The 17,273-nt window shown below is 58.0% G+C and overlaps 1 protein-coding gene across 7 annotated transcripts in view; it reads left to right on the forward strand.

The window, feature by feature from the left end:
* The window catches only part of RNF220 (ring finger protein 220), a 232,497-nt gene that overhangs the window by 92,917 nt on the left and 122,307 nt on the right, over window positions 1–17,273 (forward strand). For 3 of the 7 annotated variants that reach the window (XM_074597162.1, XM_074597161.1, XM_074597166.1), the window contains one exon: window positions 3,104–3,178. The exons of the other annotated variants lie outside the window; for them this stretch is intronic. In XM_074597162.1, coding sequence (XP_074453263.1) covers window positions 3,104–3,178 — 75 coding nt within the window. The remainder of the gene's footprint in view (window positions 1–3,103; window positions 3,179–17,273) is intronic. 7 annotated transcript variants of the gene reach the window in all.

The raw sequence follows: 17,273 nt of genomic DNA on the forward strand, positions 1-17,273 counted from the left end.
ACCTCCCTTTTTACATTGTGTTTTCACATGGGAATGTATCCTGGCATACATATATGGGGAATGTCCATACCCGGGGGATGTCCATACCGGTGTGTATGGATAACTTCATGGATGCTCCACACACATCTCTGGGCTGACCCACAGGGATACAGGCTGCTTTGAAGGCCAGGTGAGGCCGAGTAACTTGGCGTTGGCTGTCATGTAGGACTTTGCTTTCTCCACGTACACACATCCCCGACTAACACCTGGGGGTGTCCAGGAGCACACGTGCCAGGTGATCTGTGCTCCATATGCATCTGTACGTGTCTCCATGGGCAGGCGCAGCCCTGGAGGTGTCCCCCCACGGCAGAGGGGACACTGGACAGGTGAAAGTCTCTGCAGGACTTTAGAAATGGAGATCAGGACGCCGGAGCTTTTTTTCCCTAGTTCTGTCATGGGGTTTGGAGAAGTCATATTCCCTTGACAAAATCATCCGTGATCTTGGGAGCAAAGGGCATGGATCTTCTCGGTCAGTCCTGCTCTGCGAGGACCTAAGTCTTTTCTAAAGGCCATGTTTAGAGGCAGCCTAATTTTCATGTCTTAATTTTATTTTTCTCACATCCCTCTCTGACACACACATACACACACACTTCTATTGGAAAAACGATTTTAATACCCATGGCACATTGTCCTGGTGTGATATAAAATCCAATGACATGTGGCATTTGGAAAAGGTCACTTCCCCCATCAGGATTCATTATCCTACCTCAGCCTGGGAAGCCATGGGGTTGCCCCCGCCTCCGTGGACCCCTTGCCCCCTCCCCGGCTGCGGCGGGCGAGCAGGGAGAGGGGACGAGGTGGCTGCGTGGCCACGCTGGGGACTTTGGCAGTTACAGGGACATGCTGTCGGGAAGGCTCGGGCTGCAAAGCCGGTTCCGGTGGGTGCGTGGGGCTCGGTTCGGCTTTTGCCTGCCTGCCCCTGCTCGCTGCTCCCTCTCTGTTCCCTTTCGAGCCGGAGCCGCCTCTTGCGGTGCCTTCGCTCTGCACAGTTGCAGAAGGGAAACGCTCCCCTTCCCTGTTTCACTTGTTCAATTTTTGGGGTGGGTGGGTTGGTTGGGAAGTGCCCTTCCATGTCGGTGCTCACCGCCACCTAGGCAGAACCAAGAAGAGAAAGAGGAGGGGACGTGGAAAGCCCAGCTCCTCTCCAGCTTCCCCACCAAGCATGAGGTCCCTGGCTGCCCCATGCTCAGTGCCCCCCAGCCCCTGGGGCGGCCCAGTAGCTCCCAGAAGACTGAATGCAGCAGCACTGGGGGCCTCTGCCCTGTCTCTTGGAGATTGCCCACACCGGGCAGCACCCTGGGCTAGAAAGGGGTCCCTGGTGCATGTTGCAGGTGAGGGACAGCAGGTCAGGAGTGGGGGATGCTCACAGCAGGGCAGGAGTGACAAGCCGTCCTGGGGCACTTGGCATGTTTTTTCCTTTCCTTAGACTTTGTTTCTGCCCGGGCTTCCCCAGAACCATCTTTGTCCAAGTATAGCCACCTCCCCAGGGTGTTCCCAGCGCACCTTGGATCTGTTCCCTGGAAAGGCAGAAGGGTGCAGAAGGGCCAAACCTGCTGAGAGGCTGCCCGGGGGGGGCTCAGAGGGTTCAGTCCCTCGTGGGGCAGAGCAGGGGCTGTTCCCCAGCAAGTCATCCCGTGGGCAGGGGACTGGGAGCCAGGACTTCTCTGCTTGGTCCCAAACTACCTTGGGGCACCTTGGCCAAGTCGTAACGCTGTTCCCCACCTGCAGGAGGTGGCGGCAGGGGGGGAGGCGAGGGTGGGTGCATGGACCGTGCAGTGGGCTGGGGGCTGTGGGAAGGGTGGGAGGTGGGGAGCGGGAGCAGCCGTTCCTGGGGAGAGGAGGATTATTTTCGCAGTAGGGAGTGGGGTTTGATGCCTGCTGAAGATGACTTCTCGGGGTGCTGAGGGTGATGGCGAGTGTAGCCCCTTCCTACCATACAAACACCAATGAGTTATGGGTACCCCAGCCTCTAATTATGCAGTCAGCCCCAAATAGGCTGTGTCTAACGAGGCTGACAGACTAATATCTCAAGAGCCCTTAATGCGTTATCATCTCTTGCTGTATGACCTCATATTTATAACTGCTCTGGTGGGAGGTTGAGAAATGTCCTTCTCGTCCCCCAGCCCCCTCCCCAACTTTCCCCCCCCCCCGGAGCAGCAGCTCTTCAGCCTCATCTGTTAGGATCAGGAGGAGAGAGGCGACTTCTCTCCATCCATCATGAGCGGAGTTCGCGCTATTAGATGATTAAAGACATTTTTTATAATATTTGGAAGAGGCTTTGAAATGTCTCTCAAACAGTGTGATTAATGCCTGCTTAACCCTCGCCTGGCCGGGATGGTGTGGTGGGGAGGGGGGTGCATCCCTGGGGCAGGGGTCCCCAAGCATCTCAGCGGTCGCCCGGCCGTTGGGCCCCCCGAGCCCTGACAAGGTGTGATTCATGAGCGCGGGGCACCTGCAGGAAGCTCCGGCCTCCAGGCAGTTCCTAACGCACCGGGGACTTGGTGGTTTCTGAGGCTGCAACGGCCGGGGCAGGAGGAAGCGGCGCCTGCCCCCTCCCCAGCGCTTACACAAGAGGCCCCAGGGCTGTGCCGGTCCAGGTCCACAAGCTGGACCATCCCACACCGGTGCTGTGGGTTTCAGGGGTGGGCAGGGGGAGGGAGTGAGCAGCCCGTGCCCAGTCCCAGCTGTCCTGAGCTGGTGGGGTGTTTGCTTTCCTTATTTCCCCTTCTTTTTCCTCTGCCTCTCGGGATGACTCGCTCTCAGAGGCAAGTCTCTCCAAAAAAAATGTCACGGGAATCGAGATGTTGGGGTAGGAGGCACCTTTAGGATGTTGCATCCTTGCTCAGAGTTTGCCATAAAGACCCGTGGGGCTGGTGGACGTGTTCACACTAAAAATTTTGTCGGCATTGTCCGGTACCTGCCCAAGGCCACGTCACTGATGTTCGCTGTCGTTGGTTCCCGTGGGGGAGTGGAGATTTGGCCTCGGATGGGGGAAGGATGCCCGCCTCCTTTGATCACAGGCGCAATGTTTCATAATCTCAATTTCTTGTCAATTGATTGCCAGATAGAAGCGACAACCAAAGAGGGCCCCAGGCGTCTGCAACTACCACTCATCGTATGATTTTAACTCTCCCCCTCTGTAAGTTTGCATTATTTTCTTCTTGTTGTTGTTGTTATCTAAAGAAACCTCCCCTCCCTCCCCTTCCAAAAAGCCTCCTAGAAATCCCAACGCCCCTGTCAATTTGGTATTCAATGTACAAATAGCTGACAAGGGTTAATGCATGATTAATAGGTGTTCTATTAAAATAGTTAATCTATCATTATAGAGTCCAAAAGATCAATAGATTTCTTATAATCGTGGCTTAAAATCATCTTTAGCGCCACTGCGTATGGGCTTAAGACCCTGGGCAAGACGCTTAGGAGACCTGGGAGTCTCCTGTTAACTCCTTCTAACCCTTCTGCCATCTGAAGTGTGACCCCGGGTCTCCCGCAGTCGGAGAAAAGCCGACACAGGGCTGCACGTACTGCTGTGCTTACCATCCACCCTTTTATCTGTGGGCATTAAAATTGTCACACCTGAGTGACAGAAAAGGGAAATGGAGAGAGGCAGAAACTGGGAATGCAGCTGGATAAATGCTCTTTGTTACGACCGTTGGCAGCGCCCGAGCGGAGCGAGGCGAGGGCATGGCGGGGCTGTCTCCGATCCATTAGTGCCGTCGCAAAGCAGCGAGCGTTGACCAAGCATCGCCCCATCAGGGCCGTGCTCCTGCGCTAACGAGTGCTGCCTCGCGCGCCGGGGTGAGGCGGGGAGGTTCCAGCCTTGCCCAGAGGGGAAGCCATGTGCCCGGTGTGCGGCAGGGTGCCGGTGGCCAGGGAGGACCAGCCCGTGACACCTGAGTCCCATCCGTGTCCCCTGCATCCTGGCGGTTGGATGATGTCGGGTCTGGTTGACCCAACCCTTTGGGATGCCTGGACCAACCTGCTTTTTTGATAACTCCGGCGATACCGTGACAAATCCCAGAGACGCTGAGCTGCCGACCCCCAGCGCGAGGTCTCTGCAGGAGGAGGTGCTGTTTAGACAGGCTGACATGGGAGCAGCTGAGCCAGCGCAGGCCGGGGGCAGCGCAGCCCCCTCTCTGCCCCCTCACCGCCCCGCAGCATCCTCTCCTCCGCAGCACAGGAGGGATCCTGCGGTCACGCGGGGCATCTGTGGTGGAGCCTGGATGGCAGCACGGAGTGCCTTGCTCTGAGGGTGAGGCAGCTGGCACTGGCCGGTGGTCCCAGAGCGATTTTGGCCGCGGATGTTGTTTTGGCTACCCATGCGATGGAGACCCGGACCTGCTGCCTAGTGAGCGGAGCAGACGTTGGTGTGCTGGGACCAGTCCTGGTGGCCTGAAAACCCTCCCAGTGCCTTCATTTCTCCCTCCCTGCGATGCACGGGTGCAGGATGGGTAGACATCCGTGCAGCCCCCAGCACCACAAGCCTGGCCAAGGTTGGAGACCCTCGCTTGGAGGCTGCGGGGAGCTGGTTCTCTCCGATCCACGCAAAGTGCCTCCACCGTAGCCCCCTCCCACAACCCCTCGCCCTGCGTGGGGGCTCAGCCCTGCTCCCCGTTGGGCTCTGCTCCCTGCCCGGCCCCACAGCCCATGCCAGCCAGCTCGCCTCACACCATAGTTCAGGTAAAATGAAAGCAAGTTCGTACCGTTACTTTGCCCTTCTCATCCTGCTGGGGCTGGCTTGAATAACTCCCACCCAGCAAGAGATCCCAACTCTGCCCCATTGAGCCGGCGGGTGCGTGCCTGGCGCAGGGTCCCAGCCTGCCGGGAGGGTATCGCTGCCCCCACCTCCCACCCCCACCGGTGCTCGGCATGGGGCTGGGCGGAGATTTTCCAGACCCCCCGGGTCCAGCCCTCTCCATCCCTGCCTCATTGCTTATTTCTGGGCCATTATGTTCGACAGGGAGAATTTGTTTCTGTCCAGAGCAGATGCCCGGACAGTCTCAAACCTCTGAGGATTTATCATCCTGAGCTTTTGTTTGTGGGTCTCCGGGACCCTCTGCCCCACAGCCAAGCCCAGATGCTTCTCTGTCTCCTCCACGGAGCCTGCTGCCCCGCAGGAGTGCTGACCCCTCTCTTCCCCCATGGATACCCAGGCGTGCAGGCTTCCCTGCACACACACGCCTGCAAAGGCCACTGCTGGGGGCAGGATGCTGTGGTCACAGTGGCAGGGGACATGTCCTACCTACTGGGAAGGTGCTGGCTGTGGCTCCTTCCAGCTTTGCTCCCCAGGGCTGCCAAGGATGGTGGCCCAGGGCAGGGCACGCTGGGCTCCCAGCACAGAAATCCCCCAGGATCCTTAGGTGACATTCAGCCTGCCCTGGGACTGGTGGCAAGGGAGCCTGGGCTTGTCCCCTTGCAGCCCCCAAATTCCATCTCTGCTTCCAGCTCTGCTCCATGGCAGCAGGGCGGCTGGGAGGGCTGGGCAGAAGTGAGGTGTGAGCCCCCCTTGCTTGTCTCGGGGGTCAGCACCGATGTCCCCTCGTGTCTAATAGAACTCAAACAGTGGCAGCCGCCTGTGCCGAGTGACAGCGGGGTGACAGCAGGGGCGGCGCAGGTGCCAGTGCCCACTGGCTGCAATCTCCATCTAAGCTGATGTTCGGCTGCCCTGCGGTCGTGGTGGTGAGGATTTGGGGTCACACTCGAGAGGTTCGGGTCTGTAGGGACAGAGCTATCGGCTGGCACAGGTAGCAGCTGGGGTTGTGGTTCCAAATCTCCACCGCTGCCGCGTTAGATGGGGACCCCACTTGCCACCACCCAGAAGCCACCGTGCGGGTGATGGAAGGCTGCCCCGGAGGCTGGTGGAGTGGGATGGAAAGGGGTGCAGGGCTGCTCCACCAAAGCGCCGCCCCCGCAGCCCCGTCCCCTCCCCGGCCGCCCACATTCCTCTGCAGCAGCGCCAGGAAGGGGGGGGACCAACCTTTGGCACGTTTATTGACACTCCCTGAGTTCATACTGCGACTCTACAATCTTTCCCTGAGATTATTAAGAATTAATTGATCGCTTTTATATTCCCCCCGATACCCAGTGCTGCTTCGCGACAGGCAGCAGGAGGAGGGAAGGGAGACAGGAGGAGGGTGGGGTATGTGTAAAAAACACACTGATAAATGTTAATTACTCTTTTACAGCCCTTGTCAAATTCCAAAGCAAGTCGTAAATTCATTAAACTCTAACGGATTAAGCACATGCAGCTTATTTAGTCGCCATAAACAAGATCATTTGGTTGTTGATTTTCCCCTTTTTATTGCTGCAGCAGAAAAGGGGAAAAAATCAGATGAGGGAAGCAGTTGGTGGTTACCAGGGGGTCAGAAAAGTTTGGATTTCTTTCATATCTTGTTTTCTTGCTCTGTGGCAGCTCTCTGTAGCACATTGGTCCTCAGGTTGCGCCTGGGCAGCATCTTGCCAGGGAGCGTGGCCTTCCCAGGAGCCGTGTCCATGCCCCAGGTGGCTGAGTCTGTATGGACAGCCCTGGGATGGAGCCACGCTGCACAAAAGGTTCCTGTGTCCTTTCCATGCCCCAGGGCTGCCTTCTTAGCGCTGAGGCTTTTAAAGACCCAAGGAAGATCTGGATGAGCAAAGATGGGATGCCCAAAGACCTTTTGGTGGTGGTTTTGTGCTGGGCAGGCTGCCTCCAAGGGTAGGTTGTCTCCAGCGAGGCTCAAGCCAGCCCCTGGGATGCTCGGGTCTGCTTTCAGCCACACTGCAAGGAACTGCGCAGGCAGAGTTAGCACAAAAGCAGCTCTGCTCATTTGGGGATGTTTCAGCCCACTTAAGTGCTGTCCCCAAGGTGCTGACTGCGCCCAAGTGAGGGGGACGTGTCCCCGACCAAGCCCAGCCATGAGAGAGGAGGCAGGGAAGGGACACCATGCTGGCAGGGAGGGACAGGGCACCTTCGGCAGCTCTGAACACGGGGACACGGCCCAGGGTCTGCCGACCTGCTCAGTGAGCTTCCCATCTTCTGCTTGCACATGTTAATAATCCAGACTGACCTCCTGAGCTGTGGGAGCAGGGGAAGGAGAATGAGAGGAGGGTCATGGAGATTAATTAATACTTAGGGCTCTAATTACGAGTTTCTTCAACACTGGGCTTCTAATGAGGAACAGGCACTAAGGCAGTCCCGAGTCCCGCTGCCCCTCAGCTGGCCCTGCTGAGACATCTCCTGCCTCCTTGCGGGGGTGGTTTTACTGGGAGAGGGATGGGACTTAGCCCCCAGCGACCAGCATCTCCCACAGCAGCTCTGGGGCTCCGGGCTGCGTGGCCAAGAAGCTGCCACGCTGCTGTGTAACCCCGTCCGTGCCTCGGGCTGAGCGCTGGAGACCTGCTGCCATCCCCAGCACACCCAGCTCCCTGCCTCCGTGCAGTACACGACTGTGGGACGGGGGCAGGAGGTGGCCTGGGGGACCAGAGGACCTTGGTGGGTGTCACAGCCTGGCCCTGCGCAGTGGAGGGTGCTCCCAGGTCTGGCGCTGGCAGGAGCCCTGGCACTGCTGGCTGCTGGTTCTGCTGATGCTGGGTAGCCGTTTCCAGCTGAGCGGCTCATGGCCGGTGATGCTGGCCCTGGGGCACGGCTGTTCCTCTCCGGCATCTCCCAGCCACCGGTGAGGCTGTGCTCATCAGGAGCTGCAGGCAGCCGTGCGCTGCAGGCAGCAGAGGGAACTCTAAACACCTCACTGGAACTCGCTGCCTGAAAAATTTGGGGCTTTTGCTTCAGAGCCCACAGCAGCACTTCGTGTAAAGGAGGTGACCTGAGCGCTGGAGGGGCAACTGCCCTCCTCCAGCCCCATTGGAGCCCACCTCTGAAATGGGTACAGCCCAGGGGGGTCTGAGCTGTGGGTGCTGTATCACCCTGGCCCTGCTCCCCTCTGCATTTGCCTCTTGGAGAGCAGAGGGAGAAAGAGGAGCTGCTGAAGGTGTCAAACAGGACAGGGACGGGGTGCCAGCCTTCAGAGGCCCCCTTCCCAAGAAGCATTTCCCTCCCGCAGCCTTCACCCTTTTCCTTGTGGCGGGTACAAAGAAGCATCCCAGCCCACCAGGTCCTTCCATGCTTTCCTGCTGCCTGGAAGTGCCCTTGGGAGATCTCCTGGGGCTTCTGAGCATGGACGGGGCATCCAGCGGTTAACGGAAGGAGGGTGTCCCATGCTAAGCAGTAGCTAACAGCCACTAGCTAATAACTTTATGGCTTCAAAGGAGGGCATTTATCATGCTGAAGTTTGTTTATGCACTAGTTATATGGCGCATTATTCCAGTGTTGTGTTTGGCTGATAAATTCTCTGTGACAAGCAAGGCTACCAATGGGGACTCACTGAGTCCAAAAGACCAGTAGCTTTTTCCTGAACTCTGCTTTCCGAGATAAGGATGTTTTTTCCCTCTTTTGTTTTGTAAGGAGAAAAGAAAAAAAAAATGCGAGAACCTGTAAACTCCAAAAAAAAAAAAAAAAAAGAAAGAGGGAGATTTTTGTTCCGGATAAGTTGCCCAATGCCGTGGTCCCCTGTTGGGGGCAGAGGAGAAGGTCCTGGTCCTGGCAAGGACCAGGCAGGCAAGTGATGCACGTGGGCCTGAGCCGGGAGACTTGTGCGTGTGCTGAGTGGCCACTGACAGCTCACAGGGGCTCTGGATGGCCCCAGGAAAAGCATACCTCAGTGCCCACTGCCTTCAGAGACGGTATTTTTGGGTAGAAGCGTTAGAGGACGCTCTGGCAACCCCCTAGTTCTGCCCAGTGTTTCTAAAATGAGCCATAATCATAGTATCCGTCACAATTTGGAGGTTGCGTGTGTGCAGTTTGTTGCTGAGCCCGGCGCAGCTGCTACATTCACTTGTACCCCCTCACTGCTGGGTTAAATTGCTTTAATCCTGCTAATAATAATGACCTTCACATTTCTGGCTTACTCTATCGCAGGAGCCAAACCCACTTCGCAAACATTAACAATCTCGGCCTCCCGACTCTGTGCAAACACGATGGGTCAGGATTATTTTTCTTGCTGCTGTGGTGGGGAAACTGAGGCATAAAGCAAAGAGCTGGTTGGTCTGAGCCTACCCAGGGGGACACCCTTTGCTTTAACCATTAGACCTCACCCTGTCACCAGTTTGGACCAGTGTAGGCTTTCATGGGTCTCGCCTGTGGAGCAGGAGCTGGGGCTGCCTAGCTGGTGGGGTGGACCCTGATGCCAGGACCTGCTTCCACAGTGCCACCGAGGCGGTTTGCTCCTGCCGGGACCGGGACCTGCGCTGCAGGGTGCTGGGGTGGGCTGGGATGTGCCAGCTCAGCCTTGTCCCTTCCCCGTGAGGCCAAGTCCCTCCTGCAGTAAGCGGGAAGCCTCCCTCCGTGGTTTGGTGCTGGGGTGCACACACCTCCCGGCGTGCAAACGGGCTTGTTAGGTGCATCCGTGGGTGCTCCCCGATGAGGGCATCGTAGCACATTTACCTGCGCACGCCGCTGTGTGCACGTACGGGTGTGCATCGACGTGGATTCATGAGTGCACTGCCTGCATCTCCACCTCCGTGTGCTGCATTAGGATCCACCCACGGCTGCCCGCCAGCCTGGGCGTCCCCGGCCGTGCAGCCATCCCAACCTGCGCATCTCCGGCTGCCTACCTGTTGCATCCCCGGCTGCCTACCTGTGCCGGCGCGCGCGGCCCCGGCTGCGGATCTGCATCGGTGGCTGCGTGCAGTGGCCCCTGCAGGCTGTAAATACTGCCAGTGTGGCGGGGAGGTTGAGCGGTTTATGGCTCAAGGTCAGGCCCATGAATCATAAAAAGGTGTCGGAAGGAGCATTAACTCCTAGCCTTCGTTCGGTCTCTGTGTGGTTTCAGGCGGGGCCCCGGAGGCAGTGATTAAAGGGTGCACCTTCCCCTTTCAGTTTTACGGTAAAAGGAAAGCAGTAAATTAGAAGCCCACAGGCTGGGGCAGGACGGGTCCCGCCAGCGCAACGGCTACACGAGTACCTGCCGCGCGCCCCGAGACCCCCCGCCACCGGCCCTGCACACACCCCCTGCCAGCATGGCACCCACACGGCCCCTTCCCGTGGCAGCCCCTTCCCGAGGGACAGGCTCCGGCCGTGTGCCGGGCAGGCGGCCGCGCTCATAGTGGGTACTTCCCTCCTTCCTTGCCCGGCCGATGGCTCGGGACACCCGGGGGTGCTCAGCCCCCGCTCACCCCACGGAGCAGCAGCGCCTCTTGCTCTGCACCTTTTTACGACTCCAGCTATAATTAACTCGAGTAATAAAATTTTTTTAATCCAAATAGATATAATTAACATTTAATGCCCCTGTTTTCTTGCGAATTGTCAGGACTATTAAGAGCTGAGTATTGATTGAAGAGGTGAGGCAGATGTTTCTGCTGCCGAGGGGGGATTGCCGGAGCAGAGGCAGAAAGCCCTGAAAATGGTTGAGTCCCTGCCCCGCATCTGGACCTTGGGGCAGAGGGTTGGGGCTGAGGAGAGCTGGGACCAGCGCTGTGGGGCTGACCCTGCCTCAGCTTGGCCATGGCATGGAGGAGGAAATGAAGGCTGCTTACAGGTTCCTTTTCCTACAGCTCAGCTGTAGGTAGTCTCCAGCACTGCAGACTGGTGATAAGCACTCAGGCATGGGGCATAGCTGGACCCACCATCTCCCAGAGATGGAGGATGGAGGTGTGAATGCACCCTGCCCCATCCTCATCCCGGCAGCAGCATCGTCCTTCCGAGCTGGACCCAGCTGGCAGCGGCCCTGGCATCGCTTGCTCATCCCCACCGCCGCCTGCCAGGCTGGCGAGCGGGACGTGGGACATAAGCAATAACACCTTCCCCGAGCTGCTGCTGCTGCAGCCAGTCCCGATAAGGCGCCTTGCAAAGGGCCGGGCCATTGCCAGGCTGATTTCGCCCAGCTCCTGCCAGCTTGGCATGGCCGCTCGCCCTCCGGACCTGCCCGCCGGACCTGCGGGTCAGGCTGCCACCGCCTGCCTGGTACCTGCAATAGCAAGAGCCCCCGGGGGCAAGGCGGGAGCTGGAGCACATCTGCCCAGGGGACACTGCACATCTGCCCAGGTATCGCAGCCCTTCGAGCGCCTGGCAGCTGCTCAAAGGCTGGGGCTGGGCTGAATGAAAAGCCCAGGCACATGCTTTGCCGCTGTCGCTGGGCTGTGTTGAGCATTAGATGTCTCCGAGGAGTGGAGGGAGGGAGTCTAGCAGCTTGCCTTAAAAAAAAAAAAAAAAAAAAAGTAGTGCTTCTTTCCCCCCTGGGGAATGGCATTGCGGAGCCCTGGAATTGACGGGGCTGCCAGAGCTGATGGATGGCGCCGGCGGAGGGAGCAAAGCGGGTCAGCAGAGCAGAAACCAGCAGGCACAAAGAGAGAGCATCCCCGCTCACCAAGGCAGGCGGTGACACCCTGTGCCGGGGCTGGGCCCACAACAGCCCCCTCTCTGTTGGGCTGGAGAGGCGGCACAGCTGGGGTACCTGGGGTGCCATCCTGCGAGGTCCCCGGGCTCACCCCGACTGCACCCGCCAACAAGAAGGGCCTTTCTTCGTCTCGGCACAAGCCCCGATTGTTCGGACGCTTCCCCTGCCACCGCCTTGTGCTTCTGCTCTTCCCAGGGACAGTTCTGGGAGGAAAAGGAGGACTTGCAACATCTGCATGGCCAGAGCTGCTGGGGCTTCAAGGTTTCTAAAGAGGCCGAGGCGCCTCGAGCAGCTCCAGACCAGGATATCTCAGTCCTGCCAGCAGCTCTGCTGAGCGGCCGTGCGAGCCCACAACCCCCCTGTGCCTCAGTTTCCCCACTGAGATGGGTGAGATGTGCTGCAAAGAGCGGGTGCATTTGAGCCAAGGCACCCCCAAGGACTGGGGAGCTGCAGTGCCAACTGCTCGGGGCAGCTTCGGTGCGGGCAGCTGTGGTGGCAGGTCCTCTGCCTTCCATCCCGGGCACACAGCATCCCGCTGGCCATCCCGGAGCTGGGATGGTGGAAAGCTGAAAGGTGGAAGCCTGGGCTGGTGTGGGTCTCTGCGAACTGCTCCAAGCAGGGACCTGTCCAAGTTTTGGGCTGATGGTGGCAGAAACTGAGGGTTTTTTAAATGGTGGAGGTGGTGGCTGCGGGGAGAGATTGAGGGACCAGGCGGCTGTGTTAAATCAGCTCTAACCTCACTAAAACTTATGTGCAGTTTCTGCTTCTTCATGAGAGACACAGGCAGCCTCCCGCAGGAGAGGGGACAGCAGCTTGCAGCGACACAGGGGGGATGCTGGCTGTTGTGATGTGACCGGGGCTCACAGACGCCCACTCCAGCCTGGGAGCCCCCAGCTCTGCCGGCGGGAAGTGTCTCCTTCCCGAGCACTGTCCCCATCAGCCACGCATGGGAAGGCAGGATTTGTCCCCGTCAGCCATGCGTGGGAGGGCAGGATCGGTGGGGAAGGGGACCGGAGCCACACTGAGCTGTAGGAAGTGACAACTTCTTGGAGTAAAACAAGGGTGCAGTGAGCCCCAGGCTTGGGATGCACGACTGCAGGCTGCTCCCTATCTTGATTGTGGGGTCAATGGGACTTTCTCCGTTCTTCCCCTGGGCACAAGGAGGAGAACAAGCTCCTGCCTCAGCTGGGAGGCCACAGCCCTTTGCCCAGGTCCCCCTGGATGGAGGCTCACAGTGCCCTCCAGGGACGCAGAGCTGCATTTTCCCTCCTGCAGCCTGGGCACAGGGAGCGGGTCTCCCAGCAGATGGGTGGCAGGAAAGAGCCCAGGCGTCCCTGGATCCCGTCCCGAGCTCTGTCTGCAGTGAGGGTATGCCTGAAGCTGCTAGGCTGGAGGGACGTATCTCTGGAGGGATTTGAACCCCGAACTGTCACCTTTGCTCTCCAGCAAGCCCCGCTGCCCAGTCCTGCAGCGCTGACCGACCGACTGCTGCTCCAGCAGCCGCGAGGAGGAGGAATGCGGGGAAGGGGCTCAGCTTCAAATCGATTCTGAGCACTGTGATAAGAATCTCTTATCACCCTTGTCATTGTAATGGCTGGGACTGAAATGCTGGGCTGAGTAAGGGCCAGATTTCTGCACAACTGGAGGTGAGGAGGAGCCGGGGCGCAGCAGGGAGGCAGTGGTGGCTCTGGGACAATGTCCCAGCGCTTCGAGCACCTGCTTGCTCTCTCCAGTGATGACCAGAATCAGCTCTCCCTTCCTTTCCCAGCCTTGGGGCTGCCCCATTTCCTTCCCCAGCTCCTTACAAGGAAGAGATACTCCTGGTGGCATGGTTGGCAGCAGAAATGCAGTGAAGGAATGGGTCTGGCAGATCCAGACCACGTCAGGGGGGTAAGGGGCACACAGAGAAGAGCAGCCCAAAGGGCTGGATATTGCCAAGAGGGGCCAGGAGTGAAAGGAAGAACTGGGAAGCATCTTGCTCCTACCTCTGCAGCTACCTTCAGCCTCTTCCCACCTCCCCTAGGGATGGGCTCAGCCCCAGCCCTTTGGGAGGGGCAGCACAGGAGTAAGACAGGAGCCAACCAAGCAGACAGGGATCTGGAGGAGGTTTCCAGGCCTTTGGGAATTCCCTCTGTTCCCATTACAGTCTAAAAGCAGCTTTTCCAATGGGTAAGGAAAAGGGAGCCGGTAAATGCCCTGGGCAGTATTAGACTAGACAGTGGCAGCATGGAGTGCCCTCAGCTCCCCCCCAGCCCTGGGGCATCGCTCTGCCTCCTGCTTCTCCCCTGGGTTTTATTAACAACTGTTGATTGGGATTCCAAGGTCGTCTGGCCCTGTGGAGATGCAGATAAAATCTAAGGCTGCTGCAGTCCCCTGCATCTCTGGACCCACCAAATCTCTATCTACAATCTCTCGCCTCCCGCTAAGCTTTCCTCCGGCGGACAAGCCCGAGAAGGTTAAACAGGGTCCTGCAGCAAGGCCACCGCTCTGTCCTCTGACGATAACCGTGTGGCTGGGGGATGTGTTAGCTTTCCACCCTCTTTCCCCGTTCCCCTTTGCTGTCGCTGTGCAGGTTGTCCTGCTGCCAGGTGGGGATGGCCAGGCAGGGACCATGGTGCCGAGGAGGGACAACGCTGCCCCGAAAGGCTTGCTGAGGGTCTGCAGCTGCCTGGGAGGCTTTGCTGCTGGCTCCACACTTGTTGGTGTCAAAAAAAACCAAAACAAGCTTGAAGGACCCCATGAGCACCCTGTATACGGGTGCCCTGCCACTGGGGGCTCTTAGCCAAGGTGCCGTACCTTGGTGCCCTGCAGAGCTGGGGGCTAGCAGAGCAGGGGCTTTATCAAGCCCGACAGTTGCTCTGCTGGAGAGGGCAACTCTGAAGCTACAGACTGTTTTTTCCTACCATGGACCAGAGCCAGGTTTCATGGCCGCTCCCAGCTTGGTGTCCCGGGAGCCGGTGGGCAGGGGTGGTGGCGCAGTGCCGAGCATCCCGCCACTCCGGAGAGGCACCTGGGGACTCGCCCGTTTAATTCCAGGAGCAGCAGTGTCAGGTTGAGTGAAATCAGCCCCAACGGAGGATTTATTCATTTCTCCTTCCCTCTGCCTCCTGCCAGGGGCTGCGCTGAGATCCCGCACCGCACAGTCATCTCGCTAAAGCCGAGGGGGGCTTAGTGCTTAAATGGTTTTCATGCCGCCGCGGAGTTTAGTGCTTGTCAACAAGTCCGAGGTCTTGCCGAAGAGCCTTGACAAACAGAGCAGCGGGGAGATGGGGAGAGCGGGCATCAGTGCCTCAGGGAGGAGGGGAGCACACGGGCCGGGTCTCCAAACTGCCCTGCATACATGGGAATGTCGCCTACCCAGCTCCGCGTATCCCCTCCGTCACCAAGGCCAATTCGGCCGTCCCACCCTCCGGTGAGAGGTGGATTTGGCCCAGCTCTCAGTTTAAACCTCATGGAAACACCCTCATTAAACCTCACTAATGTGAAAAAGCAGAGCTTGCCCCTGGGTTTTAAGCCCTCGCTTTTGTAGGCTTTTGCAGAAATAGGCGTATGTATATGAATATATTTGGTGCTGTACATTCATCAGGTTGCTTTTACTGCTGGGGTGAGCCCGAAGCCGCCGGGCTGAGCCGAGTGCTGTTGCAGTAACGTGCTGGCTCTGCAGATGGGGATAGCAGAGCTCAGAAACCAAACCCGGCTCTTTTTAAGGTGCCACTTAAAAAGCTCTCCCTGCCTGGGGAGAGGGTGACAAGGCACCCTCACCTCCTCCTGCCACCCCAGCCTGCCCCGCTGGGAGGAGAAGCCCTCAAACTCATCTTCTTGCCTTTTGAGTAGCTGGATTTGCCAGGGATGAATTTGGGATAGTTCAATCCAAGCTCTGGGACACAGATCTGGCTCGGTGCAGAGCTGTGAGGCACATGGCCCAGATGAGCCGGCAGTGATGAGGTTTGGAGGCCACTTGTGCTGTGGTCCCCTGGGGAAGCCACCCATCACCTTGGTGGCACCACGGGGAGCTAGGAGGCACACATAGTGGGGCAGGCGGCCAATAGCAGCCAGCTGCCCCCACCCCGGCTCTGCTGTGGCAACAGCAGCCCCCAAGATGTCTGCTCCTGTGGGATCTGCTGCTGCCGGTGGGTCGCCTGAGTCAAGCATTTGAGCAGGATTCGAAGGAGAGCTGGGTAGTTTTATGGGCAGTAATAGCATTTACAGCCCTGCTGGCTGAGGCACTGATCCAGGGGGAAGGCAGCCACCTCCCCAGTAATAACTGGATTGCAACACTAACCCATCTCCAGCCTTCCCAAGGGCAGGATTGGCCCCATCCTTTTTTTTTTTTTCCAAGCATCCTTGATTGACCGATGCCCCATCAACCCATGGGTTGGCCCCACCTGGTGCATCCAGCATCCCTGTGCCGGTGAGGTCCTCACCTGGTGTAAACTCACACTTCTCCCCGGATTAAGGGTTAAGCCCTTCATTTTCACAGGAAGCACCAGAGATTTTCTTTCTTCACCCCAGTCCTTGGCTTTGTCCTGCCATCCGCAGTAACCGCCACCTTTGGCGGCTCCCCTGCCCAACAGGCAGGGATGGCAGGCAGCCCCGCGCACACCCCACATTGTTTTCCCATCACCTGCCACAGGCCCCGTATGTTTTCGTTTAGTTGACATAGGGGAAAGCTGTAAAACATATGTCTGCTTCCCAAGGAGGGAGGGCGGAAAAAAAAAAAAAAAAAAAAAAAGAAAGAATTACTCCAACAGCTTGGTCCAGTTAACAGCTTGGGCTCTCGACTCCGCAGTTGGGTTCGCAGGGACTTTGTTTCATGCTCTGCATTAGCTGGCCCCCATCTCTAGCTGGACCAAGGTTTGTGTCTGGGGGGAAGGATATTTGGGGGGAAGGATGCTTGTGGGGGGAAGGATGGCCCCGGCAGCTCAGGGAGCGTGGTGGGGCTGTGCTGGCCCCCGAGAGCGGGCAGGCAGGAGGACTTTCCACCCCACCCTCCGCGGGCTCCTCCCAGCACAGCTCCCCATCCATCCCATACATTTACCTAACGCTAATGAGACGTATTGATTGGAATGATGGGATTTGTAAAGGTCGCAGGGTTAAAGTACATAAAACCAGCCTTTCTGGAGCTGCAATATCAGGGCCGATGGGTCTGGTGGGAGAGATTAAAGGCCTCGTGCTGCAAGAATGGAGAGAGCTGACAGCAATTACATTTCAGATGTGTGCATAGTTATAACCCCCCCCCCGCCTCCCCACCTCCACAAGACAGGCGACCACGTCTCCACCGCTGCAGAGCAGGTCTCCAACCCCTGTCTCCCTTTCAAAAGCAGGATTTCAACAGAGCAAATCAGGGAATGAAAGAATGGGGGGAAAGAGAGACAAGAAAGACTGGAGATCCCTTTGGAGAGGTGGTGCCCAGCCCCATCCCTGCAGCTGGGCTCGTGGCCCTGTTTTGGGATTCCCAGTTGAGTGGTTATGGCATCACTGCACTAAAAATCACGTTGGTGGAATGAAAACTCTGAAAAGACTGCGGTCTCTTTTGTTAGGGCAGGACTCCCACTACTGGTAATGAGCTGGCAGGTCATTAGAGCTCTGTCTGTCCCCTGGAAAGGTTCACACTTGAAGGCTGGAGGAGTCCGGATCCCCAGCACCACAAATGCAGTTGGCTGGAGGTTTGTCCCGGGTAAGGGTTAATAGGTCTTGCCATAGGAGGCAAACAGATCTGGACATCACTTTTTCTAGAGGTGTTTCTCAGCCACCTCCGAGGACACCCGGCAGCTCAGTGCCTCATGCTCTGCTCTGGGCTGCACC

Source organism: Larus michahellis, chromosome 8 (genome assembly GCF_964199755.1).
Source record: "Larus michahellis chromosome 8, bLarMic1.1, whole genome shotgun sequence".
Lineage (NCBI taxonomy): Eukaryota > Metazoa > Chordata > Aves > Charadriiformes > Laridae > Larus > Larus michahellis.